General features: G+C 28.1%; 1 protein-coding gene across 1 annotated transcript in view; it reads right to left on the reverse strand.

Annotated features, from left to right (window-relative positions):
• Nucleotides 1–13,250, reverse strand: part of LOC129969329 (alkaline phosphatase, tissue-nonspecific isozyme-like) — a 475,680-nt gene that overhangs the window by 82,573 nt on the left and 379,857 nt on the right. The window contains exon 3 of the mRNA XM_056083860.1: nucleotides 10,378–10,552. Coding sequence (XP_055939835.1) covers nucleotides 10,378–10,552 — 175 coding nt within the window. The remainder of the gene's footprint in view (nucleotides 1–10,377; nucleotides 10,553–13,250) is intronic.

Genomic DNA, 13,250 nt, shown 5'->3' on the forward strand with positions numbered 1-13,250 from the left:
TAGAATTAAATAAAAATACTAGAATTATTTGTTTTGCTCTGAGGAAACATTCATGAACTGGTTACAAGGCATATTTTTAAGATCCATCATAATCACAAGTTGAAAAAAACCCCAACTACATTTTAAGGTAGATTTAAGAAATTTTATTCTTAAAATAATATATAGAATATTTTCTTGTGAAACTACATTAATTATTTTATACATCGAATGCCATTACACAGTTTGTTTCTTCCAAGTAAATCAAACTCACAAAAATCTGACTGCAAAAGTTAAAATGCTAACTAGAAATGAAAATATGTCCAATTTACATACCGAGTTTATAAACAAATGTAAATTTATTCATGGATAGAAATAATTTAAATCTATTTCTGCCCCGAAATTTGGGAATAAACATTTTCTAATATTAATTAATATTTTTTTTAAATATTGCAAAGAATTCCTTTGATAAAATTTCTTTTTTTTTTAAAGTGAAAATTCTTATTTGAGTGAGTGATTTATTATTATTAAACTTTATATTAAACAACTTTCATATTATTTTTAATTAAAACTACCAGAAGAAGTGCTTGTTATCTTTGGTATAAATATTTTTGTTGGTATGCCAATACTTCTTTGAAATTCAAAAGTATATGGCACCATAATTGAAATATGAGCAAAATTTTTTCGTGAAAATGCTTTAAAGATTATATTTTAAAGTAGTTCATAGCAAATTCCTTTCCCAGTAGGCCTCATGCAATTCAATGAATGCTTTATATGAATTTATGAGCGCATAAGAAAAAGCATCGAATGCCTTGAAAATGTTGATATAAAAATAATAAAGGACGAAATTTGTTGAAACGGAATTTGCATAATTTTATTTGAATAAATGAGAACAAAATATTCTGAGTGTTTTTCTTTTAACTTTTTAAAATGTTTTTTTTATTAAAAATACAAATGAAGCATCTGCAATACGTCATACAGTTTTTCTCGTTATTATAATCTATTTTATTTTTGTTACACCGTTTTTCATCCATAGTAGTTGATTTGAGTACACGGAAAATCATTTGAAGAGTTATTTAAATTCATTTCATAGTAAAATTTGATCAACTTTGTCATTTCAAATACATAGCAGGTCTTGCTTTTATATCAAATTTCAATGAATTATTCTCAAAAAAGTAAACACATTTTGAACAAATATTGTTTAAAAAAATTAGTAAGGTATATACTACAGTCTAGATGAAGTTTTTGAAAAATGCTATAAAATATCTATATTTTTGTATTTTTGCCAAAAATAAATTATAAAAATATCCTTGAAATAAAAATATGCTAGCTAAATAGCATTGGTGCGTTTTTAAAATTGAAAGACATATAATTTGTTTGGCTAGAAAAGAAATATGAAGCAAAAATTTTCTAGTTCAAAAAATTGTCAAATGATTTTTTCATTCTATTATACCTAGTTCCTGAACCAAGAAAACTTCATATTTCTATCTAGTCTTTAATTATTGAGATTTAAATTATAATTAATATAATATTTTTGCATTGTGAGTTATTAAAACATTTGTTAAATATTTCGAAATTAGCTGTTACTTGTTCTGTGATTAAGGAATTTTAGTAAAAATTTTCATTACATTTTAATTTACGAGGTGTTCCATAACAAGTTTTCATCAAAATTTAGAATTTATGAATTAAACATTAAAATGTGATTTGTGCAAACATCAAAATCACTACAACTGAATTGAGAAGCAAAATTCGGGCGATTTCATTAAGAATACGGAACAGAAATTAAGAAAATATTTTCATCAAAAATCAATTTTTTAATGTTGTCACCGACCTTAATTTACAATATAGTTTCCTAACTCAAGTAATTCTGTATGTTAATGAAGAAAAAAGGGGCCACGGTGGCCTGGTGGTAAGGTCTCGGCTCGTGAGCAGTAGGATTTCAGGTTCGAGACCCAATTCCACCGAAGAACCGTCGTGTAAAGGGGTCCGTGCATGCCAAATCCGTCAGAGCCAAACGTCCACCCGCTATTACGGCGTGGTGTGGAGAGCGGGTTCCCTCTCAGGTATCATCGTCTGACCGCGGTACAAAAGGTCAGAGGCCCGTCCCGAAATAGCCCAAGTGGTGTTTTTCAACGGGACGTTAGCATAACTAAACTTAACCATAAGATAAAAAATAATTTAAAAAATCGACTTGTGGACCTTTTTATTGAAATTTCGATGAATGAGAATTTGAACAAATAGAAAATGCAGTTGCTCCTGTCAAATCTTGGAACCGGCGAATTTGTTTCAGTCGCGATAAATGAATAAAGTCTGTAATCGTTAATGATAAAGTCCTCCCTGCCTTTTCATCCGTGACCTGAATGATAGGATCGCCACATTAATAACTCTGTCACAGTGGTTAATTACAGAATACACCAACACATTCTAAAGTATGTACGCTCCGTAATATATATAAAGGGTGTCCAAAAATTAACACAGGACCCGAATTTGCCACCATTTGACAGTAAATAGTTTAAGATTAGTAAAAATATAACATTGCACAATAGAACAACGTGTTTTCATTTTTTAACAATATTTTAAAAATTATGAAAATCTTGAGACCACAGTTCGAAAATTTGAGAATTGCCCCCCCATGTGGTTTAACACCATTGGATTTATTTCTTTTTATAAGGTTATTTGAATTCAAATGTATATGTCAGCAAGCCAACAAGCACGCACGCATTGAAGGAGGAAATTCATCGTTACATCGGCGAAATTCAGCCTTATTTATGCAAAATGACGATGGAAAATTTCGACAAAAGAGTACATATGTGTCAGCAAAGCATTGGAGGCCATTGTCCTATGTGCTATTCAATATGTAACTCTACCCTGTATTCTTTACGATTCAATAAAAATATAACAATTGAAAGGGAAAAAAATAAACTGTGTTTTTTTATGAAATTCAAATATTGCGATAATGTGTTGTTCTATCTTTTAATACTTCATTTTTCCTACCTTAAACTATTAGCTGTAAATAGTTTTTTTTAATAGGGTTGCCAACACTTTACTGCACGAATAGTGGTAAATTTAAATAAGGCGTTAATTTCGAGGCACCCTTTATATATTAGTTTTAAAATTTCTAAGAAAAAAATCTTTTAAATAATCTAAAAATAAAAAAGAACTTTGTAAAAATATTGGTCGATATCATGAAATGTTAATTTTTATAAAAACTACATAATATTCACTGAATGACAGTAACAAGTTACTCTTTAAAAGTAAAACTAGAAATACATTGACATAAATATATGTTAAAGAAACAAATAAACTAAAAACATTTTCATACGTGTCTTTTGCTATCTGAAGAGTAGAAAACAAATATTATCCGACAGTTACAATATATTTAAATATATATACACAAATCCATCGATGAGCAACGATTCTTTGAAATGAATTCAAGGAAATATGTCCGAATCCTACAAAGTATCTTGAGCACAGTTCTCAAAGCGACACTAGAGAATATTCAAAACGCCACGAAGGCGGTGTAGGGAATTTAACAGGCTTCCTTATATACAAGCCTATTCAAGGAAGATTTAATAAAATTTCAGTCAACACTTACTCGTAAGGATTCCTTGAATTCCTGTTATTTAAATTTGATGTAAAGGAATAAACTTTCGGAATTTTAGATGTTTCTAGAAATTTAACATTCCATAAAAGAGTGTCCATTTTGTAGCACAAAGCTGAATTTTCATTTAAATAAACTTGATCAACAAAACTTTAATTAGGCTATGTAAATTAATGCGAACTGCGTTGGCTTGAAAGCGTGCATTTCTATGAAAGAGATTGAAATATCTGTAGCAACACGAGCAATATTTTAGGTAGAATTCTAAGAAACATAATCCTCTTAAATGTTGATGTAGAGCTCACGTTGATGAATCGGAATTGATAAGACGGATTTTGACATTTTCTCGGATCCTGGCATTAGACATTGCTTTTGATAAAAGATCTTCTTTAACCATTAGATAATAGAATTATTTTTAAATTTTCATTCAAAAATATTGATGTTTAATAATTACGGACCCAGCCTTTTTTGTATTTAATTGCATCTCTTAAGAATACTTTATCTATAGATGTTTATGATAATATAAATGCAAATGCGAACTATCTGTTTTTGAACTAAAAAGGAAGAACAGAAAAAATCGTTCTGCCGCTAGTTAGAAATGTAAGTGCGAGAATATGAATCACAGAAAATGAATGATAAAATTTATATAAATACCCTAAGAACTCTATTACTAGGATGTTACAAAGGGTAGTTTCCAGAGTTTTATTAGTAATTCCAAAGAGATTTTAATTTTTGCAAATGATAAAAAGATTTTCATTTGATATTCATTAATTCTGATATTGTTTTAATTTTCTTCTTGAATTATTTTCAATGACTCAGATTTTTATGACTTCTCCTCTTATTACTTCGATAGAAAAAAAAATACTTTCTATTTCTAAAAATATTTTCAGATCAGAATACATTTCATAAAGTATTATTATATTTATGATAAAATCTAAGTATTCGATTTTACAAATTTACTACCAGATGGAGCCACGTGATACCGAATAAAAATAAGTGGTTATCTGATAATAATTTATGAAATAATTTATAAAAATGAAAATATTTAAAAGTAAAAATATCAGAACTCGATCACATAAACATTTGCTTGAAGAATGAACTACGAAAATTTAGCTTTATAATCATGAAACAAGTCAAATTAAACAAAGACGTGTACAATATAAGACCTTTAAAATGATACCAATGCTTGAGTGTCAAGAAAAAGAATTTATCAGTGAATTGCGTAGGATTCATCAGTAAATTGCGTAGGATTCTTCAGTGAATTGCGTAGGATTTCTAAATTATTGCTTATGCAGTACAATTATTATACATTAATTTGTTGAAAGCGTAGAAAATGGGACTTAAGCCATTATAATTTTAACACTTCCAACTAATTTTTAGAATGATTTTCAAAAAGTTCGCATTGTTTTAATAGTTTGATTATTATTTTAAGAAATTCAATATATATGATTATCTAATGAATACATAGAAAAATAATCGATGTATGGTTTTGGAAGAATTTTCATATTCTGATTTTCCCTGGTTCCTTAAAACTGTGTTTGGTATTGTGTCTTTCAGTATATCACAGATATCTAAGGTCAGTGCTATTTATATTATTTTTACATCTCTTTAAAATTTTAACAAATCGTAACTGTCGAAAATCGCAAGAAGGCGTGGAGATTTTTAAAATCTTTCAATTCAATTTGGAATTATTAAATGTTTCTTTTATAAGCTTATAATCCCCTAAGATATAATAAGTTCTTTTATTAATATATTTATTATACATATCAAAATTTAAACACAATTTATATAAATTTTAATTACAGTTCTGATCTTCTTGTCATTCTAATTTCACAGAGGAGATGTCTATTTAAAAATTCTCATATTTGCAAATTAGATAAAAAAGATCTTTAAGATGAAACGCAGATTTTTTTAAATCTGTATCTTCTACTTGGTCTTCAATTAATTGCAATTAACTGAAATCTCTAAGAATGTTTCTTATCTTGAGTGAGGTAATAAGACTTTTTTAAAAAATTTTTTTTACTTTTCACTGTTATCAGCAAACGACTATATATCATATTACACTAATTTAATTAATTAGTTACCTTATTTGACATACGGCGTTCTTTTTTATTTGAAGCAATTTCAACATATCTTTGCTGCAATTAATTTGTAGCATTTCATTAAGCTTTAGTAAAACATCAAAAGCATGGGGAAAACATCATATTTACATATGTAATTACTTTGAGAAATACTTATTAATAAATCCATCCCTATCCTTTTTCCTAAACATATCAAAATAATCCTTGAATATTTCACATTAATACCTTTATTAATAAATTAGAATGTTTGCTTTAAATATGGTATGCTTGATATTGGACGCAATTGAAGTAATTTTTTTTATTTTCTTATTTCTGTTTACTTACACGTCTTTCATTCATTAATTAGACTTTTTTCACGTTGAAAGATTTATGAATAACTAATGCAAATAACGCGAAAAATGATTTCAGATTCAACGCGTTTACATACATCCAATGATCCTATAATTGTTCATTGCAACGAAATGAATATGACATATTTTAATAGTTATAGTTAACTAAATGAGTTTCAACAAGATGTCGAGCTTCCAAATTAATCCTACTTCTTCTCTTTTTACATTTTCTTTAGCAACAATAAAAAAAGTGCACGACTAATCAAAACAAAAATGAGGAGACATGCAGGATCATAAAAATAATTGAATTTTTACCAGTTAAAGTGAGCCTTCAACTTAATAGCTAGAAATCCCTGAAGAGACTTGAGAAGTGGTTCGCATTTGTATTTATTCATTAGTTGGAGAGAATTTGCAATTATGCATTCAAGTGTTCCGGGACTCTTTTTGACGACTGAAATAACACAAAGCTCAAAATTGAGTAATGAATTGCATAAAGAAAATTAGTATGGAGGACAGGAGATGCAAAATTCTGAACATTCTTTCTTCACACAGCTTAGAGGAACAGCATCGCTAATTAAATAATCGCATTAGAGTTTGGAAACAATGACTAGCAAATTAAAATATCAACGCCGAGGCTTTATGCGAGTAAATAGGCGAACAGAAATAAGTGCCGTGCATATAGAAATGGAAATAATTGCGACACCTGAAATGTGAACGAAGAAGAAAGAAAAAGAAGAAAGATGTGTTTGATGTGGTTTATTATTCCCTGAGTCTTGTCTTTTCTAACCCAAAACTAAGAAAGTCGTGAAGACAAAGATTCTCTAGGGTAACTGCAGTCATTAATTAAATGAATACCTTAAGCCTCCCATATCCTTTTTGGCCTTTGCTCCTTTTATTAAAGTTAATATCAGCGCCAAAGCTCTTGTTCTATCTGGGTAGGGGTAGTTTCTATTTGATAAATTAAAAATTAAGACGGCTTCAGAGTGTTAGTGGAAAGTAAGTCTCTAATTCTTTGTTTAGGCGGTGTGAGTGTAATCTATGATCAAGGATTTTATTTCTGAATTGAAGATTAACTAAAAACATTCGATATCAGGATAAAAAAATAATAACAAAAGCTGCGATGAATAAGTTAGATAATAAACTGGATAATAAGATTTTTTATAATTATTGGTTTACTTTTGTTTTTATTTTTCTGATTGTTTATATTAGAATGTTCTTGTTTTACATCAAAAAAAGTATGATAAATAAAATGAAGTTTGATAAATCAAAATTTCAGACGGCTTTACAGTGTTAGAGGAAAGAAAATCTCTAATTCTTTGTTTAGATGGTGTGAGTGTAATTTATGATCAAGTATTTTATTTCTGAATCGAAGATTAGATAAAAACATTCGATATCAGGATAAAAATAAAATCAAAGCTTCGATGAACAAGATAAGGTAGATAATAAACTGGATAATAAAATCTTTATTATAATTGTTATTTCACTCACATTTTTATTTTTCTGGTTATTCATATCAGAGTTGTCGCTATTTTACATTGGGCAAAGCATGTGCTGTTTGCCAAATAAAAAATTAAGAAGTCTTTAGAATATTATAGAAAAAAAAATTCCTATGTTTATATAGGATAAATTATCCTATGTGAGTAAAAGGATCGTATATGAGTGAAAAAATTATCCTATGTGAGTATTATATGTGACCATGAGTTTTATCACTTGGATTAATAATTAACCAGAAACAATTTATATCACAAAATAGAAAAATTGAAAGGTACATGAAAAAGATTTATAATTAGTTAGATTAAAAATTTTTAATCATACTTGTTTTATTCCTTTATTGAAGAAGTGCTTAATGTTTATATTTTTAGTTCGAAACAAATAATTAATCATCGGTCTTATAGAATGTCTCATAATAAAGAATAAATGCTTTAAGTTGTTACGTTTTAGTCACTTAATCATGGATAATCCATGAACAATCCAATTTTCATACGAGAATTAATAATCTAGTGGATATGGTTGACTTTAACATTAGAAAAGATAATTTATTTATTATGAGTAACATTTTTCTATATCGTAATCAGATATGTAAAAACAATATAAAATTTAAAAAAAAAAAAAAATTGAAAGTTACATCGAAAAAGATTTATTATTAGTTAGATAAAAAGTTTTTTTTTTTTTCATACTTGTTTTCTTCGGCTATTGAAAGAAATGTTTAATACTTAATATTTTTAATTTGAAACGAATAATTAGTCATTGATGTTATGTAACGCTTCAAAATAAAGAACAAATAAATTAAATTGTTACGATTCAGTCACTTAATCATAGATAATCCAAGAGCAATCCAATTTCCATAAGAATTGTTACTCTTATGGATATGGTTGAGTTTAGCACTGGAAAAGATAATATATTTATATGAGTAACTTTTTTCTAGTTTGTAATCAGATATGTAAAAGCAATATAAAATAAGCGCCATTTTTGTTCATAAAAAATTCCTGTATTTACTTTTTGAGGAAATGGATGAAACTTTTTTGATATTTGGTTTTAAATTATCTAGAACATTGTTTAAAATTTTAAATGGAATTATTATCTTTAGAAAAAATCTTAATTAAGTTTCCAATTTTTTTTTAATATTTAGATTTTTTTTTTTACAAAAATGAACACTGGAATATAAACTTTCTTTCCTTATTAAAATAACAAGGTAATATAATAAAAAGCAAAAAAAAAGCATTATTTAAATTGATAACTTATATTAATAAAAAAAGCAAATTATGTAAATAATACAGTTTGCTTTGTTATTAATTTGCAGTTATGTTTTTTACATAAAATATAAATTCTAAATTGTGATAATAATTATTTATAATCTAGATTAATGAATTAATGTTTATGTCAACCTGTTTCAATAAATATTTTTCTAAATAAATTGAAAAAAACTATAATTAAAGCTTTTTAAATTTTTCTTTATTTTATAACTTTTAAAGAGAAAAATTTCAAGAATGCAAGATGTAATTTTTATACAGCGTTTCATAGCAAAGCAGAGAATTCTTGTTTATTTTACATTGATATTGTCCCTTGCATATAGCTGTAATACGCATCTCTGCTAAGTTCAATACAAAAGAAGCACTATGGCAGTGCTGTTGAAATTGAGTTTAAATTTATCGCAACTAGAAGAAAAATGTGCGAATATGAAGATAAAGACGATTAAAATGTAAATTTTGGATATCCATTTAGAATTTTAAATCAATGCCATTTAGAATTTTTCAATGTTTATAACGTAATTTTCAAGGAAGTTCGAAGAAAAAAAAATTACTTTAATCAAAGCTTTTATATGGTTAAAAATTCTCAGAGGTTCTAAAACAATTGAATTATTAACTTTTGCCAGGAAGAATGTTGGATACAAATAAGATCGACTTATGATAGTTTAAATTTACATTATTTAAGGTAGATGGCTACATTGAAATTTTGCGACAACATGCATTTTCTTAAATTCGGTATTTTTAATTTCTGATTAGTCTTCATAAAATTGTGTGAATTTTGTTTCTAAGCCCAATTTTTTGGAAAGTTACATTGAATTTTATGTTTGCATTAGACACATTTAAATACTATTTTAAACCGTTAAAAGATATTTTCTCAAATTCTATAAATTTTAATCGATTTTTTTTTCTAGAAACCACATAAATTAAAACCTAATGCATATTTTTTGTCCAAATTTGGTATAATCATTTCTCAATATATTCTGAAGTTCCTAAATTTCAGCATAAGTAATCTATTATTTACAATTATTTCATTCTAGTTTTCAGTGCAAAAAATTCACAATACGAAAAAAATAAAAATTTCATGTTCAAAATTTTTTATTCAGCCGAAACCCATTATTTAAAGAGTGGTTAGGATTCACGTATATATATATATATATATATATATATATATATATATATATATATATATATATATATATATATATATATATATACCTTATAGTTTTGGCTCTTAAGAAAATCAGATTTTGGTTAGCTTCAGATTATTAAAAAAAAAATATTTCTAGAATTTGATAAAGGTTGAAATATATATATATATATATATATATATATATATATATATATATATATTAAAAAGGGAAAAAATACCATTTGATTGGCCATTTAGATTCAAAGAATTTTCTTAATATTTTTCATACAAAAATTCAAAAAAATATAATTATAATACAGTGTTTATCAAAAAAAAATCAGCCCGAATGTATTTCCTTAAAACATAAAAAAATAACGATCCAATTTCATTTTAAAATACAATGAAACATTTGATAAAACATCAAAAAATTTATGTTTCTATTGTGGAAAAAAAAAACACTTTAATTGGAAGTTCAAAAATTATTTTATAAATAAGAATTCCCCAAACAGTAATTTACCATCTGTTTGGGCCCAATCTGCCAAGCAAAACACTTTTGACTCGAAGCTGCTTTCGCATCTGTTGTAGACCCCTTTATCGTCCAGTCCCACCGTCTCGAACCTTCCTTTGACACCACAGAGAAGTGCAGTCGCACAGGCACCGGAATCTCCCACCTGGCTGTCCGTGTTGTAGGTCTAAAAAAAGCAAAATCATACTTTTGTGAGCTCTATCTTTCAAAAGTAAGAGATAGTCAACATTCAGAATTAATGAGAGCTTATAGTTTTGGCTCTTAAGAAAATCAGATTTTGGTTAGCTTCAGATTATTAAAAAATATATATTTCTAGAATTTGATAAAGGTTGAAAATGCAGACGTTTTTATTGATAATAGATATTTTTTAGACTATTGTTTTCATCAAAGAGATGCTGTAAACTAACGTTGGTGGTATGTCCAAATTTTCCCTATATTCCTTAATAATAATGTAAGCTCCCGCCTCTTGAAAATTGTGAACCTTGAGTAAAACAGAATGCATTGCATGGCACTGGCGTACAATAGTTAGTAAATATTAACCATTGTCAAGAATTTAGCATTTTTACAGAATCTATTGTGCCATCCTTGGCAATTTTTTGGCGATTAAATTTTGATATCCGGCTAATAGTACCTGAGAATCAAAGTTGTGCTATGGATGCGTTTTTACAAAAAGAGTGAAACCAGGATTTGTCAGAGAACTACATTTACAGTCATAAAATCACATGTGGTATATCCAAGTCTTTGCGTTATTCAGCTATCTCATTTACATACTTCTGAAAGTACAAATAGACAATCAACTCTCGTTGGATTTGACTCAAAATTTGATATGTGTCTGTACTACAGATGATAAATCTGTGTACCGAATTTTTTCCATACAGCTCTCTTCGCTTCGTGTTAACTTCTATTCGAACAGCCAGAGAAAGACTTCCTCTCAATGGATTTTGCTCAAAATTTGATAGAAATCTATAAATTTAGTGTGCAGATCATACATTTATTCATTAATCATACATTAAGATCATACATTTAGTGTACAGATCATACACTTATTCATTAATCATATATTAAGATCATACATTTAGTGTACAGATCATACACTTATTCATTAATCATATATTAATATCATACATTTAGTGTACAGATCATACATTAAATGTAAAGAAGAAAAATTGGCATATAAAGAGGGCGAAGTATGAAGAATGCGAGGCGACAAGCCCTTATAAGTTATGGAAGTCCACAAACGTGGGTGTCTCTAATGATTTTGATTCATAATATAGTTTGGTGCGCTTTGTATTTCACAATATCCAAGGTAAAGAAACCAGATTAATCCAAAGTGGATATGTAAATAGATTACAAAAGTCGGAAATTTTTGAATTGAATCCAAAATTTGAAACATATCGATAATTTTAGACCGAGTACCAAATTTTATTTATCTGAATCGTTGAGTTTTTAAATGATCGTGCTCAGGCGTTAACAGGCGTACAAATCAACAAATAGTCTCTCTTTTCAGTGACTATGCCCAGAATTTAATACGCATATGTAATTCTAAAGATAGATATGTATATTAAATTTCATTCATATAGCTTTTTGAGTTTGAGTGTTATCGCATTTCACATCCATACCTACAAACAAGTTGTCTTTTCAATGAATTTCATTCAAGTTTTTATAAACATTTTCACAATTGGGTTTAAGACTACAAAGCAAATTTCGTCATTCTACTTCAGTACATTATTACATTTTTGTATCCACAGACAAACGTATTGCTCCAGAAAGGATTTATTTGCCTCTGGAAAATTCTGAAACGAACAGATTTGTCAAAATTGTCAGTGATATTTCGTTTTTACTTATAAAATACCTTTTACTTTCTCGTGTACTTATAATAGAGAAAGTATAGTAATCGTCAAAAAATATTTGAATTCGAGTTTTTGACGAATCTCCACATTTTAGACCTACCTGAGACATTTTTGACAAAGATAACTCAGACACATTTTGAGATAGTCGGATGGAATTCGGCATACGGTCTTTACACCAAATTTACAGATTTATATCAAGTGTTGTGTAAAATCGGCCCAGTGGAAGTTCGTCTGCCCATCTGTTCGAATATAAGTGAACACGATTACTACAAAAAGAAAAGAGGTAGATAGTTGAAATTCGGTGTCAGATTTAATATCTTTGTCGTATACTGTAAGATCCGCTCCTCCGCTCCCAGCGACGAAAGTTGCAAGCCAAGCAGGAGGGAAAGGTCACATGGTGTCAGAAGGGGTGAAACCAGGAAAGAGACGAACAGGAAATGGGGTAGACAGACAAGGACGAGGGAAGACGAAAGGCGAGCAAGAGTGGTGTGGTTCGCCATGAACGAAAGAGACTTGATTCATTTTCCTGCTTTATATTTTAATCTGTTCCTGCAAATATGTAAATAATATAATAATCTAGAATGAGATTGTTTCCTGTATTTATTTGTACACAATCAACACGATTGAACCGGGCGATTATTAAGATTGAACTGGATTTAAAATGATCACTCAGGCCTAGGCGTAGAGTAGGTGCCGGCCGTCGTTGGAATAGCAGTGAGAAATACACATTGGAAGTGCAAGGGAATTTTACTTATACACTTGTCAGAATTTCGAGCCAAATAAAAAAAAAATGGGTTGATTGTATGTCGGTCTGTGAGAAACATGTAAACGCGATAATTCAAAAACAGAATAACTTAAATATAACAAATTTGGAATGTGATTTTGTGACTACAAATGCAATTTTGTGTCAAATCATTTTTTCAATCCGTTGACTAAACGTGTCTAAAACACAAATTTGATTTTCGGATGTTTTTATTATCGGTATGTCAAGGATTAATCGCCCAAAAAAACTTG

This window comes from Argiope bruennichi, chromosome 1 (assembly GCF_947563725.1).
Source record: "Argiope bruennichi chromosome 1, qqArgBrue1.1, whole genome shotgun sequence".
Classification (NCBI taxonomy): domain Eukaryota; kingdom Metazoa; phylum Arthropoda; class Arachnida; order Araneae; family Araneidae; genus Argiope; species Argiope bruennichi.